General features: G+C 40.5%; 1 protein-coding gene and 1 pseudogene across 5 annotated transcripts in view; both read left to right on the forward strand.

The window, feature by feature from the left end:
* The window catches only part of PPP3CC (protein phosphatase 3 catalytic subunit gamma), a 71,830-nt gene extending 59,038 nt beyond the window's left edge, over window positions 1–12,792 (forward strand). The window contains exons 11-15 of one of the 5 annotated variants that reach the window (XM_036450618.2): window positions 2,115–2,141; window positions 3,039–3,120; window positions 3,712–3,809; window positions 9,844–9,873; window positions 11,223–12,792. In XM_036450618.2, the coding sequence (XP_036306511.1) occupies window positions 2,115–2,141; window positions 3,039–3,120; window positions 3,712–3,809; window positions 9,844–9,873; window positions 11,223–11,431 (446 nt within the window). In that variant the 3' untranslated portion in view covers window positions 11,432–12,792. The remainder of the gene's footprint in view (window positions 1–2,114; window positions 2,142–3,038; window positions 3,121–3,711; window positions 3,810–9,843; window positions 9,874–11,222) is intronic. The other 4 variants (XM_036450620.2, XM_036450619.2, XM_036450622.2 and 1 more) reach the window with 4 other exon arrangements.
* On the forward strand, window positions 5,289–5,389 carry LOC118726194 (annotated as a pseudogene).
* Window positions 12,793–18,496: the final 5,704 nt, after the last annotated feature.

The following is an 18,496-nucleotide window of genomic DNA, read 5'->3' on the forward strand; positions in this document are numbered from 1 at the left end:
CATTTTCATTCTAGAAATATACTTAACACAAATACATGCAGTGAAGAGAAGTACATAGGAATAGTCACAGAAGCCTAATTCAGAATAGCCAAAGATTAGAATAAGCCAAATGACCACTGACAGTAAAAAGGAAAAATAAGCCCTAAGTGGTTTGGCTCGGTGGATAGAGTTTTTGCCTGTGGATTGAAGGGTCCCAGATTCGATTCTGGTCAAGGGCATGTACCTTAGTTACAGGCTCATCTCCAGTAGCAGGGGGTGTTGCAGGAGGCAGCTGATCCATGTTTTTAACTCTTTATCCCTCTCCCTTCCTCTCTGTAAAAAATCAATAACATACATATATTTTTTTTAAAAAAGGAGAAATAAGTTGGGCCATATTTATGTAGTGGAATTATATACAGTAATGACATTGAACTACAGCAACAGGAAAAACACAGGTGAATCTTCCTATGTTGAACAAAAGAAGCTGGACAGAAATGCATATTTGATTGTTCCAATTACATAAAGTTAACGAAAACGGGTGCTTATGTATACATGCTTACATGGTAAAACTATACATAAAAGTAAGAAGATAATTTCAGTAAAATTCAAGAGAATGATTCTTGGGGAGAAGACAGAGACTATAATTATTAGGAAGGACTCAAGGGGAACATCTAGGGTGCTGGCAAGGTTCTATTTATTGACCTGAGTGGTAATTATATGGGCATTTGCTTTTTAATAAATCACTGGGTTACATGATTGTGTACTTTTCTGTATGTTTATCATGCTTCACAATAAGAAAGGTTAAGAAAGTACCTGGTTAGAGTGACTCAGTTGCTTGAGCATCGTCCTGTACACCGAAAGTTTGCTGCTGGTTCAATTCCCAGTCAGGGCATATATAGAAGACAGCTAATAGATATCTCTCTCTCTCTCTCTCTCTCTCTCTCTCTCTCTCTCTCTCTCTCTCTCTCTCTCTCTCTCTCTCTCTCTCCAGGTCTCTGGTTGAGGGCTTTTTTTTTTTTAAAGTTAAGAAACTTAAAAACCTACAAACCCAAATATTTTTATAGCACTTTCTGAAGCTAGAAAATGAATTATTATTAATTGACTTTGCTGATTCATGAAAGCTCAAGTTGAACTTACTAATGGGAAATGCTGAGCTGCAGCACAGAATCCTCAAAAAGCAAAGGAATTGGTAGCATCAGTTGAGAGAATTGGGGATTGTGGGTTGGGTGGGAGAAGGGAGATGGGTACTGAGCCTGAATAAGGAGACTGGATGAAAGTTTTTGGAAAGGCAGTTCAAGTCCTGATTGTTAGTGAGCAACTGCCTCTTCTCCAAGTCTGGAGGCTAATCTCTAAAAGGTAAACCAGACAGTTTCTGGAGGGAGATACCATGCAATTGAGGGATCAGTATCTTACCAAAGGAATTGAAAGAACTGACTCTGTGCAAGCACACTCAGTACTGGGAGAGAGAATTCTCTAAAATAGGCCCAATCTGATCACTCTATCTAAAGCTCCAAGTCAACAGTCCACCCACCAACTCTGAAAGCTCTTGAGTCCCTCAGTCTTAATCATGAGCAAACACGAAGGATTGCCAGATGCTCAGGAAGGTCTCTAAAGACAACAGCAAAAAGCAATTTGAATGAACTTGAGATTCTGAAGAAAATATAAAACTTAAAAAAGGAAAAACTGTAATATCTCTAGAAAGATATGGGAATATATTGAATCCATTAAAAAAATGTAATTCTCTTATTAAGAGGTTTGTAAGCTGTTTGTTCTGTCCTTTGTTTTTGTTTCTTGTTTTCATTGTCATTTGGTCTATAAAAAAATCTTCTTTTTTTTTTTTGGTCTAATTTTATTTTCATGATCTCTGGGGATAAAAGATGTTGGATAATAATAGATGTTTTGAATTAATGTAAAACTATGAACTTTTAAGAAGTGGAAAATGACTGACAAGAAATCCATAATTGAACATTCTGTCAGGATTCCGGGGGTTTCTTTTCTGAGCTGATAAAGATTATAGCCTGCTTCTCCCATTGCATTTCACTTTGATTTTTTCTCTCTCTTCCATGTAAAATTAAATGCTCTTCCCATATTCCTATCTTCATCTCCTTGTTTCTTGGTGTCTCTTCTCCCTGAAGATCACTACATTTCAAGCTATCAGAAAGGTATCATACTAAAATGTGTTAAGAGTTTAATATTCACTGTCTGTCCCACTAAAAAGTCTATTAGACTTTTTTAGATGTAATTGAACTCCTTCAGACAGGGTCTTCATTCTCCCTTTCTGTTTTGATGTGTGTGTTTTCTGTGGACCTGCTGGATGATCCTGCAGGTGTTGAGAGCTGGGGGATATTTTTTTTGAGGGGGAAGAGCCCATGAGGAGGGGGCGGCCACATTTCTTTTTCTGACTGTTGAGTGTTGTCACATGGTGCATCCTGGACCTCGGTTTCTTATGTGTGAGCTGTTTTCTGAATCTTAGACCAGAAAAGGCCATTAAATCATTCATTAACTTTTGTGATGTTGTTTATGAAAAACCTCAACCTGTCATCATGATTTTACTGCGCAGTTGTCAATAGTAGGAAATTCTCGCCAGTTTGTAAGTGACAATTATAGAGTGAAATTAGCCCTCACTAAGTTCTGGAGAGCGCCTGAGTGCTGTGTTTACGTGCTCAAATCATCACTTGCCATTCGCAGGCCAACCCTGCGTCCTAAGGTGGCCACAGCATTCTCAAAAGAGATCTTTGCTGTAGCAACTGTCTTGTTTATATGTGTGTGTACACTCTTCTCTGTGTTCTACATTTCAGAACCACAAACAAGTTCCTACCTCTCATAGATGTGCCCATGTGGCCCCCTTCATTTTTTACTTCCTCTTTTTCTCTTGTGGTTATTTTTTTTTTCTTCTTGCTCCTCAGAACTTCCTGGGATTTTTATTTAAACAAACTTGAGCCTTGATTTTTTTTTAATGACAGTTTCTTTTAACTTAGAAAGATGCTTCATCCTGTATTTTTTTAAACTTAATATGTTAACACACTCCTTTAATTCACGAATTCTTTGTATTTTCAAAGGCATCACTGCAGTTCGAAAGGAGATCATCAAGAATAAAATCAGAGCCATTGGGAAGATGGCACGAGTCTTTGCAGTTCTTCGGTAAGGATGTCTGTCATGAAAGTGTGGGAATAAAAGCATTTTGAGAGTACATTAGAAGCTGGTTTCAGAACAGAAGTTTTAGAATTAGAATTTGGTATTAGAACTGTAAGTCAAGTGCAGATTAGAATTAGATCTATATGTTAGGATGGCTAGCAATGTTCTGGTAAACATTCACTTGGCATGAACTCAAATGTAGTGGTTTAGTGTGGATTCTGGAGCCAGGTTACTTATGAATACATCCTGGCTCTACCTCTTCTTAGCTGTGTGATCTTACACCTCATTTTTCTTGTCTATAAAAAGTGAGTAAAAACAAAACCTGTTTTATATGGTTATTAAGAGGGTTAAATGAGATAATATAAGGGAAGCATTAGAATAGCACCTGGTTATGGAGTGTCCTTAATTGAAAAGCAAGACCTGGCAGATTCTTTAAAATTGGAATATTTGGAGAAAACATCCCTTTCTTTGGTTCAGGGAAGGGGAAGGGAGGAGAACCTGTTCTCCATCCCTGTACATTGTAACTTCCTCTAAGTACCTTTGAATTGCTGAGTGTGGACACCTGGCATTAACCAGGGCTTTGCTCTTCCTTGGCAGGGAAGAAAGTGAGAGTGTGCTGACTCTCAAGGGCCTGACTCCTACAGGGACACTCCCTGTGGGTGTCCTCTCAGGGGGAAAGCAGACTATTGAGACAGGTGAGTATGAGGAATGCTCCTTCTAAGGTGTGACCTAGCAGTCAGTTAAAATGAAAAATTGGGGTTCCCTCAGTAAAAATATGAAATCTTGCCATTTGTGACAGCATGGGTGAAGCTGGAGGGTATTATGCTAAGTGAAATAAGTCAGACTGAGAAAGACAAACACCATATAATTTCATTTATGTGTGGAATATTTTAAAAAATTAACGAACTAAACAAACAGACTCATAAAGGCAGAGAACAAACTGATGGTTATCAGAGGGAAGGGGGAGAAAAGGGGCACAAAGGTGAAGGGGGAGAAAAGTACAAATTTTTAATTCTAAAATAAATAGGTCACAGGGATGCAATATACAACACACAGAATGTAATCAATAATATTGTAATAACTATGTATAGTGACAGGTGGATACTAGACTTACCATGGTGATCACTTCATTAAGTATATAAATGTAGAATCACTATTTTGTACATCTGAAACTAATATATGATTAAATGTCAACTATAGTTAAGAAATAAAATATTTTTTTTAATTGGAACTTCTTTCAATAAATATTATTGGAGCAACTGGATGTTCTACTGGGGGAAAATTCATCTTGACCCTTCTCTTCATATAGAAAAAAATCAATTCAAAATGAATTACAACTTAGATATAAAAGGTAAAAGCAGTAAAATTACTCTAAAAGAAAGAATGGAGAATAGGCATTGAGGCAGATAAAGAGTCCTTAAATAGAACGGAAAAAGTACTAACCTTAAAAGAAAAAATAATTAAATTTTATTAAAACTAAGAATTTCTAGCCGAAACTGGTTTGACTCAGTGGATAGAGCGTCAGCCTGTGAACTGAAAGGTCCCAGGTTCGATTCTGGTCAAGGGCATGTACCTTGGTTGTGGGCACATCCCCAGTAATGATATTTCTCTCTCTTTGATGTTTCTAACTCTCTATCTCTCTCCCTTTCTCTCTGTAAAAAATCAATAATATATATATATATATATATATATATTTATTTATTTATTTATTTTTAAAGAATTTCTATTCACAAAAAATGCATGATTAAGAAAGGGAAAAGGCAAAACATACATTGGGACATTTTTGCGATAGTCTGACAAAGGACTTAATTCAGAATATAGTACATAACATTTTTCAATAAGAAAAATGCAACCAATGTTTTTAAAATGGTCCAAAGAGCCGAAACCGGTTTGGCTCAGTGGATAGAGTGTCGGCCTGCAGACCTAAAGGTCCCAGGTTCGATTCCGGTCAAGGGCATGTACCTGGGTTGCAGGCACATTCCCAGTAGAGAGTATGCAAGAGGCAGCTGATTGATGTTTCTCTCTCATCGATGTTTCTAGCTCTCTATCCTTCTCTGTTTCTCTCTGTAAAAAAATCTATAAAATATATTTTTAAAAATATATAAAATAAAATGGTCCAAAGAGTTTAACTGGCACGTCACAGAAGAGAGTATCAAAATGAAAAAGTCTGACAAGTGCTCGCTTTGGCAGCACATAAACTAAAATTGAAACAGAGAAAATTAGCATGCCCCTGCACAAGAATGATACGCAAATTTGTGAAACATAAAACAACAACTGACGATACGAAGTGTTGGTAAGTTTGTGGAAAACTAGAAACTAGATACATTACTGGCCAGCTTGTTCAACCACTCTGGAAAACTGTTTACAGAGCAGTAAAGCAAAACATGTCCACCTCATAACCCCGCAGTTTGTATTTATCAGAGAGAAATCAGTGCATATATCCACCAAAGGTTGTGCACTAGAATGCCCACGTTAACTTTATTGTAATAGCCCCAAACGGGAAACAACCCACGTGTCCATCGATAAATAGAATAGATAAATGTGTCATATGTATACAATGGGTATAAAAATAGCAATAAATAAAAAATAGCATTACAAATACATGCCAAACATTGTTAAATCTCACAGACATTATGGTGAACTGAAAAAACTAGACCCAAAAAGATACCAACTGTCTGATTTATATGATATTCAGGACCAGGCATACTAATAGAAGTCAGAAGGGCATTTCCTTTAGAGGGAGAATATTGGTCCAGAAGGGACTTCTGGAGTAGTAGGAATGTTCTATATCGCTCTCTGGGTGGTAATTGCCTACAAGTCATATCCTACTCCAGTGCCACAGTCACCTCTCCAACCAGAGCGTCCCTTCTAAAAATTACATGGGCCGAAACCGGTTTGGCTTAGTGGTAGAGCATCGGTCTGTGGACTGAAAGGTCCCAGGTTCGATTCCCGTCAGGAACATGTACTTTGGTTGCAGGCACATCCCCAGTAGGGGGTGTGGGGTGTGCAGGAGGCAGCTGGTCGATGTTTCTCTCTCATCAACGTTTCTAGCTCTCTATCCCTCTCCCTTCCTCTCTGTAAAAAATCAGTAAAATATATTTTTAAAAATAAAATAAAATAAAAATTACATGGGCATTGACTTCTAAGGAGAGGGCTTTATGGAATAAAAAGATTCACGTTTGGCAGATTAACATAGATCTGGTCGAGCAATGGGAAGAAACGAGATCATGTTATTGGATGACTAATTCTGGGCATGAAAAGTGGAGTTGAAGCTTTAACAAATCAAACTAGAGTTTCATTGCCTTTTTGTCCTGTTCCTCCCCCCCACCCCCTTTTGTTGCATTGAATTGTTTCTGCTTAAGTTTTTCTCTTTTCTTTGTCATCTGCCACTTTGAGGAAGTCTCAGTTTCACATGTTCATTGGCAAACTCTGGAGCATTAGCTGAATAAGACCTTTTTTTTCATATAACTTTACTTGGAGAGCTTTCAATCAACAATAGCCCATATGACCGTAGGGGTGTCGAACTCAGAGAAGGGGCCAAAATCTAAAATCCAGCCTAAATCGCGGGCCGAATGGTTTACTGAACAGTCATAAACTGTCATTGTGATGGAAACGCAGCGGAGTGCAGTGATGACAGCGCGGTGCGGGCCACATTGCAAGGCCTGGCGGGACGGATTTGGCCCGCGGGCCTTGTGTTTGACACATGTGCCTTATAGCATATACTCATTTAGGCCCCACCTTGTTTCAAGAGGGACTGGAGTAAATTACAGTATACAAGTGAAATAAAATAAATATACTTGGAAATTGGAGCACAAAACAAACAAAAAAAGCCACTAGGCAGCCACAGATGTGATCTAAGCTTGTTAGAAGCCAAAATGAAGAGGAAAGCCAGTAAATGAATAAGATTCACAAAGACAGCCAAAACCAGTTCGGCTCAGTGGTTAGAGCATCAGCCTGCGGACTGAGGGGTCCCGGGTTTGATTCCGGTCAAGGGGATATACCTTGGCTGTGGGCACATCCCCAGTAGGGTGTGTGCAGAAGGCAGCTGATTGATGTTTCTCACTCTCTCTTTCCCTTACTCTCTGTAAAAAAATCAATAAAACATATATATATTTTTAAGAGGTAGATTTTATTTTATTTTTTTAATATATTTTATTGATTTTACATAGAGAGGAATTGAGAGGGATAGAGAGTTAGAAAGGTCGATGAGAGAGAAACATCAACCAGCTGCCTCTTGCACACCCCCTACTGGGGATTGGCCCACAACCAAGGTACATTCCCTTGATCGGAATTGAACTCGGGACCTTTCAGTCCGCAGGCCGATGCTCTATCCACTGAGCCAAACCTGTTTCGGCAAAAAAAAAATATATTTTTTAAAGATTCACAAAGACAATAAGATAAAAAACATAGGTTATAGTGATGATTGCACAACTCTATTAAAATCATTGAACTGCACACTTTAAACAAGTCAATTTTATGGTATACTAGAGGCCCAGTGCATGAAATTTGTGCACTCAGAGGTGGGGTCCCCCAGCCTGGCCTGCGCCCTCTTGCAGTCTGGGAGCCCTTGGGGGATGTCCAACTGATGGCTTAGGCCCTCTCTCTGCAAGGAGAGTAGGTCCAAGCCAGCAGTCGGACATCCTTAGAGCTGCTGTGGAGGTGGAAGAGGCTCTCACCACTGCTGCTGGGCTCGCCAGCTGTGAGCCCAGCTTCTGGTGCACTGACCACCATGGGGCAGCTGCTGCGTTGAGTATCTGCCCCCTGGTGGTCAGTGATCATAGTGAACAGTTGTTCCATTGTTTAGTCAATTTGCATATTAGGGTTTTATTATATAGTATAAATTCTACTTCAATGAAGAAAAAGGTCCGTTTCTCAGTTTTATATGACTCTTTCTTAAAATGCCCTTCAATACAGGCTGATATCTTTTTTTAAATAAATATTTTATTGACTTCGGAGAGGAAGGGAGAGGGAGAGAGAGAAAGAAACATCAATGATGAGAGAGAATCATTGATCAGCTGCCTCCTGCACACTCCTTACTAGGGATCCAGCCCGCGACCTGAGTATGTGCCCTTGACCAGAATCAAACCTGGGACCCTAATTCTCTATCCACTGAGCCAAACCAGCTACAGCCAGGCCGAGATCTTAATACTCAATGCAAAAAGCAATTCTAGGAGGGCCCTAAACAATGTAATACTAGTACATATTTTGCCACATAGCTTTTAAACTCTAATTAGGCCAACATTTGGTATACAATTTCAGGCAATGCTTTGTTCTCTCTCTTCCTCACACTTGGGCTCGATATACTGTTTGAAGGCACTATGGTCTTCTTGAGAAAGTTTATTTGTTCTATTTGAGGAGATTAGAGGGTGTGACTTTGCTTTAGCACATGCCTACATATGGTTGTCAAATGTAAGTACTTGGTAAGTTGATTCCAAGTTTCCATTTTCACATTGCATTAGGAAGTTAACTTTCCATTCTCCCATTTCTCCTATCTTGTGGATGTATAAAGCCTAAGGCAGGGCAAGCTGTTACTGTTCATTATTCTTCCCTGCCTTCTTTTAAAAGTTGGGATTGGAGGAACTGACAGGGTTCTCCTAATAGAGTCGTTCTTGCTACTATTAAAACATATAACCTTTTCATATTTTAGGGCTTTTACTGTCTTAACAGAAGATGCAATGAAGTTTACCTATTGTTACTAATGGTTTCCTTTTCTCTCACTGAGGGAGTAGAGGGCCTTCTTAGTAATTGAGCTGCTCTCTCACACACAGAATGGAAGTCACACTGTTGGAAATATCAGCCTCTGTTATATCTCCAATCCCAGATGGTATATGAATTGTATCCAGAATTGAATGGTTTTATGCCATTGCCAGCTTAATACTCCACACCTGGACAAGAAATAACCCTTCACTTATAATCCATTTTTCTCTCCTTCCAAATGCCAGTATATTATTTTGTTGTTGTTGTTAAGTAATTTAAAATGACAATTGGACTCCACATATGTTGCTTGAGAACAATAAGTAGTAATTTAGTGTTTTTTTAAATAGGACCCAGCAGCAGCTATTTAATACCATCTGAGCTATTACAAACCCAAGAATGGTTGCAATGTTAAATTATTTGACTCTATGTGAATAGCATCTGGCTACTTAAAATCAGGAAAACGCCCTAGCCAGTTTGGACTGAAAGGTCTTGGGTTTGATTCCAGTCAAGGACACATACCTCGGTTGCAGGCTCAATTCCATGTCTTGGTCAGAGCAAGTGCAAGAGACAACCAATCCATGTGTCTCTCACATGAATGTTTCTCTGCCTCTCTGCTCCCTTCCACTCTTTCTAAAAGTCAGTGTCAAAGTATCCTCAGGTGAGAATTAACAACAAAAAAGTAAATAAACAAATAAAAAAGTAAAAAGCAGGGGGAAAAAATCAGGAAAGCAACATAACTCTTAGTTTCTGTAGTCAGCTTGACTGACCCAATGGGCTTAGTTGTAGATGCCATTAGCTAAAAGGTTCTCATGTTACCTAAAATGTTAGAAACTCTCCTTACATCACATTTCCCCTGCCCCCAATTTAGTTTTTCACAATAATCCTCTTGCTTCTCCAACTAGTTGACTTTTATTATGGGTGAGAATAGACTAAAAGGTGGGACCCTAGGATGTCTGCTGGCAGCATTGCTGCTGGTTTACTCACTTGTTTTCTGTCTTCATTTTTGCATGCCACTGCGCCTGCCTCTTACAGCCACAGTAGAAGCGGTAGAGGCCCAGGAAGGTATGGCCATATTCCTGTGATGGATGTGATCATGTGTCTGTCTGTTGGTTTTTAAAAGTTTTGTCTACATTTGAAATCTTTTATTATTGCATCACCAGAACTGTAACCGTGAGAAAAGGAATAAGTATTTCTAGGCATGCTCACAAAGTGTTACAAATGACCCTCTCCACAGCTAAAGTCCTTTCTGGGCTGTTTTAATACAATGGCTGAAGCATAAGCAACTGGTCAAGTGGGATCAAGTGAGTTAATTCTCTAGCTCTTCCATATACAGTATGAGAGATTACTAGAGATTCAAACAGGTCAACCTCTTTATCCAATGATATCAAGAGCAGAGGCAAGAGTAGACAGGAAGTTAATTTGGTTAATTTTTGAGGTTGCCTTAAGGCAGTCAAGCTAAATTATCTTTGTTTCTATGAAAGCAAACTTGAAGTAACTAATAATCTGCAAATCTGTGGATGAAAACCATTGTAATTCATATTGTTTTATAAATTTGTTTTATTAGGTAAGGTGATTCAAAATGGGAATGGTTTCCTTGACAGTGCAAAAGTTCAATCAAAGAAAATATCTAGAAGCTATTGTTTAGATGGCTTTTCACTTATGTTCAGCTCCTGGTTGTGCAAGATAAAAAGCTGTCTTTATAAACAAAAAGACTGGTTCTTTTACTTTTTTTCTGTGGTCAATGTGATGTTTGTGCTAAAGTAACTGCTCTGTTTAACCTGTTATCCTAGCGTTTCCTTTCTCTCCCATTGAGCACGTTTCTGGTGCATAAGAAACTCTTTCCCAAATGTACTGGGACTAAGGAGGAACTTGTTTCCTTTTTTGTCAGGTATACTTCTGCTATGACTAATTGTATCGAGTTCCTATGAAAATTACTTTCACAGTTCAGCTGCCCTGGGGGCCTTAAGAATTGGTAGCTTTGCCCTAACTGGTTTGGCTCAGTGGATAGAGCATCAGCCTGCGAATTCAAGGGTCCCAGGTTTGATTCCAGTCAAGGGCATGTACCTTGGTTGTGGGCACATCCCCAGTGGGGAGAGTGCAGGAGGCAGCTGATCAATGTTTCTCTCTCTCATCAATGTTTCTAACTCTCTATCCCTCTCCATTCCTCTCTGTAAAAAAATAAAAATAAATAATAAATAAAAAATTAATAAAATATATTTTTAAAAAATAAAGGAATTGGTAGCTTCAAGTCAAAGCTAATTCAAATCAAATAGTGCCTATTATCCTCACCAGCCATGTGCTCCCTGGCCACTCTTCTGTGTTTTTCTCTAGGAGGCTGCTGTGTGCTGAGAAACTTGAAGCTTGTCGCTTTGCTGTCTAATTGAGCTCCTCCCTTTCCTGTTTTTCTGTAGCCATCAAAGGGTTATCGCGTCAGCACAGGATCCGGAGTTTTGAAGAAGCCCGAGGTCTGGACCTAATTAATGAGCGGATGCCACCTCGAAAAGATAGCCACTCGACTTTGGGGACCAGACAATCAGTTGCTTCAAACAGGAGCGAGAAGGGGAAAAAAGCCAGCAATACCTCTGAGCCCTCCTATGACAAAGGTGGACCCAAAACTTAAGAGCAGATTGTATTTATTTATTTATTATTGGAAAACAAAACAAAGCAACTTAAATCTGGAGGTGCATTCATAATATACTCTCTGCATTTATTCTGTAAGAAAGGTGACCATTTTATAAATTCTTCTAACTTATGTCTAACATAAATATAAGCAGTGCATCTGTTTTGTTTTCCCTTTTCTTCTTAATTTTTAAGAAATGATCTGACTGACTGATACATGTGTGAGGTTTTGTACTATCCGGGGCGCCTTCTCCTAATAAAAGGGCCTTGGAAACCTCCACCCTGGGTTTCTGGCTTGAACCAGCCAGACTTCCTCTTGTTCTTTAGAATGTAATGTCTTTCATTGCAGACGAGTAATTTTTCAAACACAAGAAGGTTTTTTTCCTTTCTACATGGTGCCACTGAAGAAGATCTCTTAGATTTCAGGGGCTTAAACTTCTCTTCTTATGGAAAACTTGATTATAGTAGAATTTGTAAGTGAATAACCCAAACCTAGTCATTTTAAGAGCCAAGGGGAATGTTTTCCATAACCCATTTTCTTCTGGACTCTCAATTCCTTGTACTATGTTCTGGTAAGGCAGAATAAAAGGTAATGAGGGGTTTTCTTGGAATTGATTAAAATTTCATGTAGCTCTGGGCATGGCTGGTTTAAACTTCCCTTAAAACGTTGAAGGTTTCTTAAATGTTGCCAGATTCTTTGGCTTTCGTTTTTGGACCCCAGGTGATTTACTCTGTCTACAAAGGAAGCTACATGTCTAAATATTTTATAAATATCCTCTGTACAACCTTCAGAATAAGCACTCGTGCCCTTCCTTCTCTGTATTGCATCAGCGATTACAACATCTATTCTCCCATCGTCCTTTTTTCTGTATCAGCATTTTTTTAATCAACTGAGATAATGAAAACTGACGAGAGTAGAATGATCCCTTATGAATCGGAAGTCTTGCTAAAGGGCATTGGATGAATGAGGAATTTCATATCTTCTATATCAATTACAGGGTGTTTATCTTTCAACACTCATCAGGTTGAACTGTCTGTCAGCATGTTGTAAATATGAAGACAAGTGTTCAGATATAATGTTTGAATAATCTTCCCTTGATTTCTCAAGTCACAACCAACTAGGGAAGAAAACCTCGGGGGTTCTTGGGCTCCCGTGTTTGGTTTTACCTGGTGACAGGTGCTATGTCATAATACTCATTGGACAGCTTTGCAGCAAGGGTGCATATCTGGGCAACACTACACCAAAGTGCATATTCATGAAGTTCCTTCCTATCACGTGGGTATAGGCACCCAGCACAAGAGCACGTATCTCAGGCAGTGATACCTTATGTTGGGAATTTCAAGGACAACAGAAACTTTATCCAAAAAAAACAAAATTTCATTAGAAATATCTCTGTTTTCTATATCTTTTGCTAACAGTTCCCAGTCTGTTTATGACAAAGATCAGAGCATTGAAGGGATTGTCATTTGATGGCATGAATTAGTCTACTTAAACAAATAGGAAGGATCCCCAGCTAGTGTGGTTCAGTGGTTGGAGCATCATCCCATACACTGAGAGGTCACAAGTTCTGTCCAACCGGGGGGGGGGGGGGGGGGGGGGAAGGGGGGGGGCGCGGCGGTGGAGAGGAACCAATTGATGTTTCTCTTCTCCCTCTTCCTCTCTCTGAAATCAATTAAAAGAAAGGCATGTCCTCTGGGGAAGATTGAAAAAATGTATTTAAAAAGAAAAGATAAGAAGGATATTGGGGACAGAGATGAAAGATCTCCTACTGAGTTGCAGTAAAAACTGTGCAAGAACAGAGAAACAATCTTTACTGATTGCCATTTCCTTAACAAATGGAATTCATCACCTGGGTGTCCTCAGACTCTTCTTCTCTCAGTCCCAGTACAGAAAAGACCACTGTTGTGGAAGTCTCACCGAAAGTGGAAGTCCATCCACGTGACACATTTGATAGATGGGGGTCCCTTATCCCTTTCGCCTTTTCACTGAGGTGGTGGTTTTACATACACAACCCACAGGTAGAAATCACTCCATGGGCTTCAATCGCAGGCAAGTAGTGGAATAGTTATTATACATCCATATAAGTAAGAAATAATATTGTGCTAGTAAAAAGGATGATTATTTAGGACCGTCTTTATTATCTTCTCAAAAAGAAGCAGTGCGATCAAGCACGTTTCCTTGACAGAGGCATGGCCAAAGGCTGTACCTTACAGGTGCTCTTTGTTGAAGGATCCACCACAGTAGAGAGGTGAGAAGTCATCATTCAAGAAAATGGAGTTTAAAATACAACAACAACAGCTCTTGAAGTAAGTTAGGTCTGAAAATCCTGTTGGGTTCTAAAGGAAAAGGTATTTCTGATATTCTGTGCAAAGCTGGGGTGTGTGTTTCAATAATTTAAAAAGCTGTGTGTGACGTCTGTAAGGCACAGATAGCTTCTTAAAGTGACACTGTCACTTAGTGTACCTTCATAGGCTGGCACCTCTGACTGAAGACAGGTTAGAAGGCATGAACCTTAAGAATGTATTGAAGCTCTGGGAGGTGGGGGGCTCAGTTGGTTAGAGCATCGTCCCAATAGGCCAGGGTTGTGTATTCGATCCCCAGAAAAACTAGAGCCAGCCAGTGTGGATCTATGGATTGAGCCTTGTCCAATGCACCAAAAGGTCACCAGTTCCATTCCTGGTCAGGGTACATACAAGAATCAACCAATGAATGCATAAATGGGTGGAACAATAATTTGATGTTTCTGTCTTTCTCAAATCAATAAATAATTTTTTTAAAAAAGAATATACTGTAATCACAGTACTCGTTCTTCATTCCATACTTCATTGGAGGGTATCAGCATATTTTTAGACATCCTATCTAGTAAAAGGGTAATATGCAAATTAACCGTCATTCTGTCACAAAGATGGCGGCACCCATAGTCACAAGATGGCGGCACCCAGTCCTCTCAGCCCTGCTAGAGTTCACCAGTCCCTGGAAGGAGGATGGGGGGGGGGGAGGGGCGGCGGCTGCTGAGAGCGGGCAGGGTGAGCAGCCTCCTTGCTTCGTCACCCTGATGACGAGGCAAATGTTCCGTGCCTGGCTGCGGATGCCTCTGGACAAGGGGTATGAGAGCTACCGGCACACGGATATGCATGCAGGGCTATTAGTTTTAATCTAAACAGCAACTCCCAGGATGGCTGATTGTCTGCCCTGAATTTGCCTTAGGACCAACCACTATCTCCAACATGTCCACGAACATTCTAACTGCGGTCAGAGGTCTGAGGATTGATGTTTTCAAAGCCTCTTCTACTCAGTCTGTCCTCTGCATGCTCTAAAGATCCTAAAAATACTTCATTCTTGTTCTCCTTCGCTTTAAGGTCTACAGGGACCTTATTTTCTTCAACTTCTTTTATTAGGGGGGAAAACGAGGGCTTCTTTGTAAACATCAGTGAAATTCCATTTTACACAGGACACTTCTTAAGGACCAGTTTCCCAATTTCATCTACAGCCACGTCATGTGAAATTTCAAATTGATCAGATGGCTATTTTTAAAATAGATATTTTTAAAACTTGCCCTGGCTGCTGTGGTTCAGTGGTTAGAAAGTCAGCCCAAGCACTGAAGAGTCATGGGTTTGATTTCCGATCAAAGACATGTCACATACCAGTGTTACAGGTTCGATCCCCAGCCCCAGCCTGGGCGCATGAGGGAGGCAACCAATTGGTATTTCTCTATCTCCCCCTCCCCCTCCCTTCTACTCTCTAAAATTTAATGGAGAAAATATCCGTGGGTGAGGATTAAAAGAAAAACTATTCATCTAATATCAGTTCAAAACATACATCCTTTTTAAATCTCTGTGCTCTAAATATTTGGAAAAACAACAAATGTATAAGCTATGTGTGTGTGTGTGAGTGTGTGTGTGATAGAATGCTAAAACAAAAGCAGCCTCAGCTTTCTTTAAAATGACAAGGTCACACTAGTTATGGATACAGACACTATTGATTCCGTGGCCTTTTGTGACTAGATATTAATTAGTGAAGTAAAAATTGCTCATCACACTCTGGTGGGCTTGACCTGGCTCCTTGCCTAAGGACAGAACATCAGACTCTCAGGAATATAAATAAATTTCATGTCATTTTACCTATATTATCACTGCCTTTTTGTTCTACAGTTTCTTATATTGATAACTTGGACATAAGTTCAAAATAAGTAAAGGAGCCGAAACCGGTTTGGCTCAGTGGATAGAGCGTCGGCCTGCGGACTGAAAGGTCCCAGGTTCGATTCCAGTTAAGGGCATGTACATTGATTGCGGGCACATCCCCGTTAGGGGGTGTACAGGAGGCAGCTGGTGGATGTTTCTTTCTCATCGACATTTCTAGCTCTCTATCCCTCTCCCTTCCTCTCTGTCAAAAATCAATAAAATATATATATTTTAAAATAAGTAAAGGAAAATTCCTCATTATTTTGTCATAAAATTATATTATTTAATGACAAGGGTAAGATTTCTTCAAACTGGATAACTTTGGGGCCTTTCGAAGTTTGAGGCAGCTGCTCTCTATAAGAAAAATTGTAGTGTGGCCCTATGGATTGAGCCTTGTCCCATGCACCAAGAGGTCACCAGTTCCACTCCTGGTCAGGGCACATGCCCAGGTTGCTGGCTCGATCCTCAGTCGGAGACATGTGGTAGGCAGGGAATTGATGTTTCTGTCTCATCACTGATATTTCTATCTTTTCCTCTCTCTCTCCAAAAATCAATAAAAACACTTTTAAAATATCTCGGACCACGCATGTGTGAGGTACAGCGGGGCCTCCTGCTCTGGCCTCGCAGAGTGACGGTGGCTGAGAATGGTTTCCTCTGCCCTCCTGTTTTATGCCAACATTGTAAACAATAGCCAGATTTTTATTTTTTTTTTTCTGTGCCTTTTCTATAAATAGAATTCTCTCGGTCTTGAGAATTAAGTTCATCCTGAGCAATCTGGGCGACCAGTCAATTCAAATGGTTTTTAGGAAGAGCTTGCCCCAGATTGACTGATTTAGAGTTTTTCCATGTGTTAATTATCAGATCTTTCCCCTTCAGTGTTGGTGCTGAAACTTATTACCAAACCCGTAAAGACTTGTTGATATTCTAGAATCCCCCCATATCATTATAGTTGTTATAGTAACCATGGAACCCACTTCTTTTCTAAGCATTATTCAGTGTCCCCTACCCAGGCAGAAAATATTTCAGAGGGAGGACGAATCCCCTCGTTGTGGGAATGAGGCTGTCGTTTTCTAAATTAGTTGTGATTATAATGATGTACTAGCACTTGGTCCACGTCTTTCCTGCAGTCTGCTAAAAGAGGGAGTAAAGGGCGGCCTGGGGAGCCCCAACACTAGCTGGAGGAGGGTCTGGGTTACTCAGAGGACAGTCGGAAGGCTGTACTGCCTAGTCCCTCTTCAGCACTGCTGTCATCAGGCGCTTGCAGGAAAGCCATAGAAAGAGCAGATGTGTGTAGAGGAAGAACGCTGTGTGGTCAAAAAACAAGGTTGTTACTCTTATCTTGAGTCGAGCAGAGAACTGTGTGAACAGTAGGGCTTTGTGCTTTTGACAGAGTGTGAAAGAGGGAGCCTGACCTGCCTCTGTCTAGTCAGCCGAAGTGAATGGGGTCAGGGTTTGCTGCCTTCATCTATGCAGTCACAAAGGCGAAGATGATCCTGGAGAGTATATTCCCTCCCAGGAGGCCTTGGCCTCACGCCCCAGCAACCTTGCTAAATAACACCTTTGTCTGCGATAGGGTTATGCATCTTCTCTTCTACATCCTCATGACAAGTCTAGGTGGCTTAAGATCAAGAAGTGAGGACATGGCCATCGACCGTCCCTCCAGGCAGCTCTGAAGGAGGGCCATGCACACTGTCTTCCCGTAAGTCCGTGCCCAGACTCCCTTCCCTCCCTTGACTAGCTGTTTCCAGATAACTTTTTTTTTTTTTTTTTTTTTTTTTTTATGTAAAAGTGCAGTGCCTGTAATAGGGAGGAGGCCTACCATAGATCTCAATTTGGGCCAATGAAGATGCATCTTTTGGAAGATGCTTCCATGAGCTCTCACTTTTCCTTTCTCGGTGTGCTGTGACGAATCACTGTTTTTCCTGATAGAAATGTCAGCAGGAATTTTCCAAGGAAAGATCAGGTTTTGCTTCCTAACGAGGTGGTCAGCTGTATGCGGTTAACTGGTGGTGTGCCTTTTCTAAAGGCTTTTCTGGATGATGGGTTATTTCCTTGTTTAGAGATGACTTGCTTTTCAGTTAAGTTAATGGTGGTAATGTTATTTATTGGCAGAAATCATTAACTGTTTCGTGAGCAAGAACATTTGTTAAAACTTTCTTACTGTAAATTGGAAGTCATCTAAAAAAAAAAAAAAAAAAGCACTCTTAAAATTAAATGATGGCTCTGTTGGCTCCCTGTGTCTTTAGTTCCTGGTGGGGGCACTTACAATTGGCTCTGACCATTCGGTAATTCCGCAAGAGTAGAAAACCTGACTTTGCTGTCTGGTCTGGTCTCTGGCAATGCCAAGCATTAATTCCACTCTCGAGGAAAGGAATCCCCTCGCAAAGAAAGACGGCTTCCTTTTAGACCCGCTCATTTTAGACCAGCTCAGTGGCTGCAGCGGTGTTTCTGCTTCTCCCGCTCAGGACCCACTCCCTTACCCAACCTCCTTCCTGGCACTCTGCCTGCAGCTAACTCACATTCAAGTCCCAGCTCTTCGTGTGGCTTCTCCAGGACAGGCTGCTCCTTAAAGACACAGAAGAAAGACGTCCCAGAAAACCGAACCCTTGCAAAAGACATATCAGTAATTATGATGGTGGTTTAGTAGCTCTGCCTGTGGTCCTAATAGACATGGATGAATTCTATCTTAGGAGAAGTTGCAGGAGCCAGGGAAGAGTTGAATGTGGAGGTGAGTTGGGCTGCTAAGGAAAGGCAGTGTCAGGCCAGCCTCCTGATTCCTCTGACAATTAGAAATAGGCAGATTCACAAGGAAAAGGAACCTCCACTGAGCAGTGGGGGCAGGGATAGAAAAAGCGCCCGGGCCCTCGGAGTAGACAGCGTGCCC

The sequence above is a fragment of the Pipistrellus kuhlii genome, unplaced genomic scaffold, assembly GCF_014108245.1.
Source record: "Pipistrellus kuhlii isolate mPipKuh1 unplaced genomic scaffold, mPipKuh1.p scaffold_m20_p_21, whole genome shotgun sequence".
NCBI lineage: Eukaryota > Metazoa > Chordata > Mammalia > Chiroptera > Vespertilionidae > Pipistrellus > Pipistrellus kuhlii.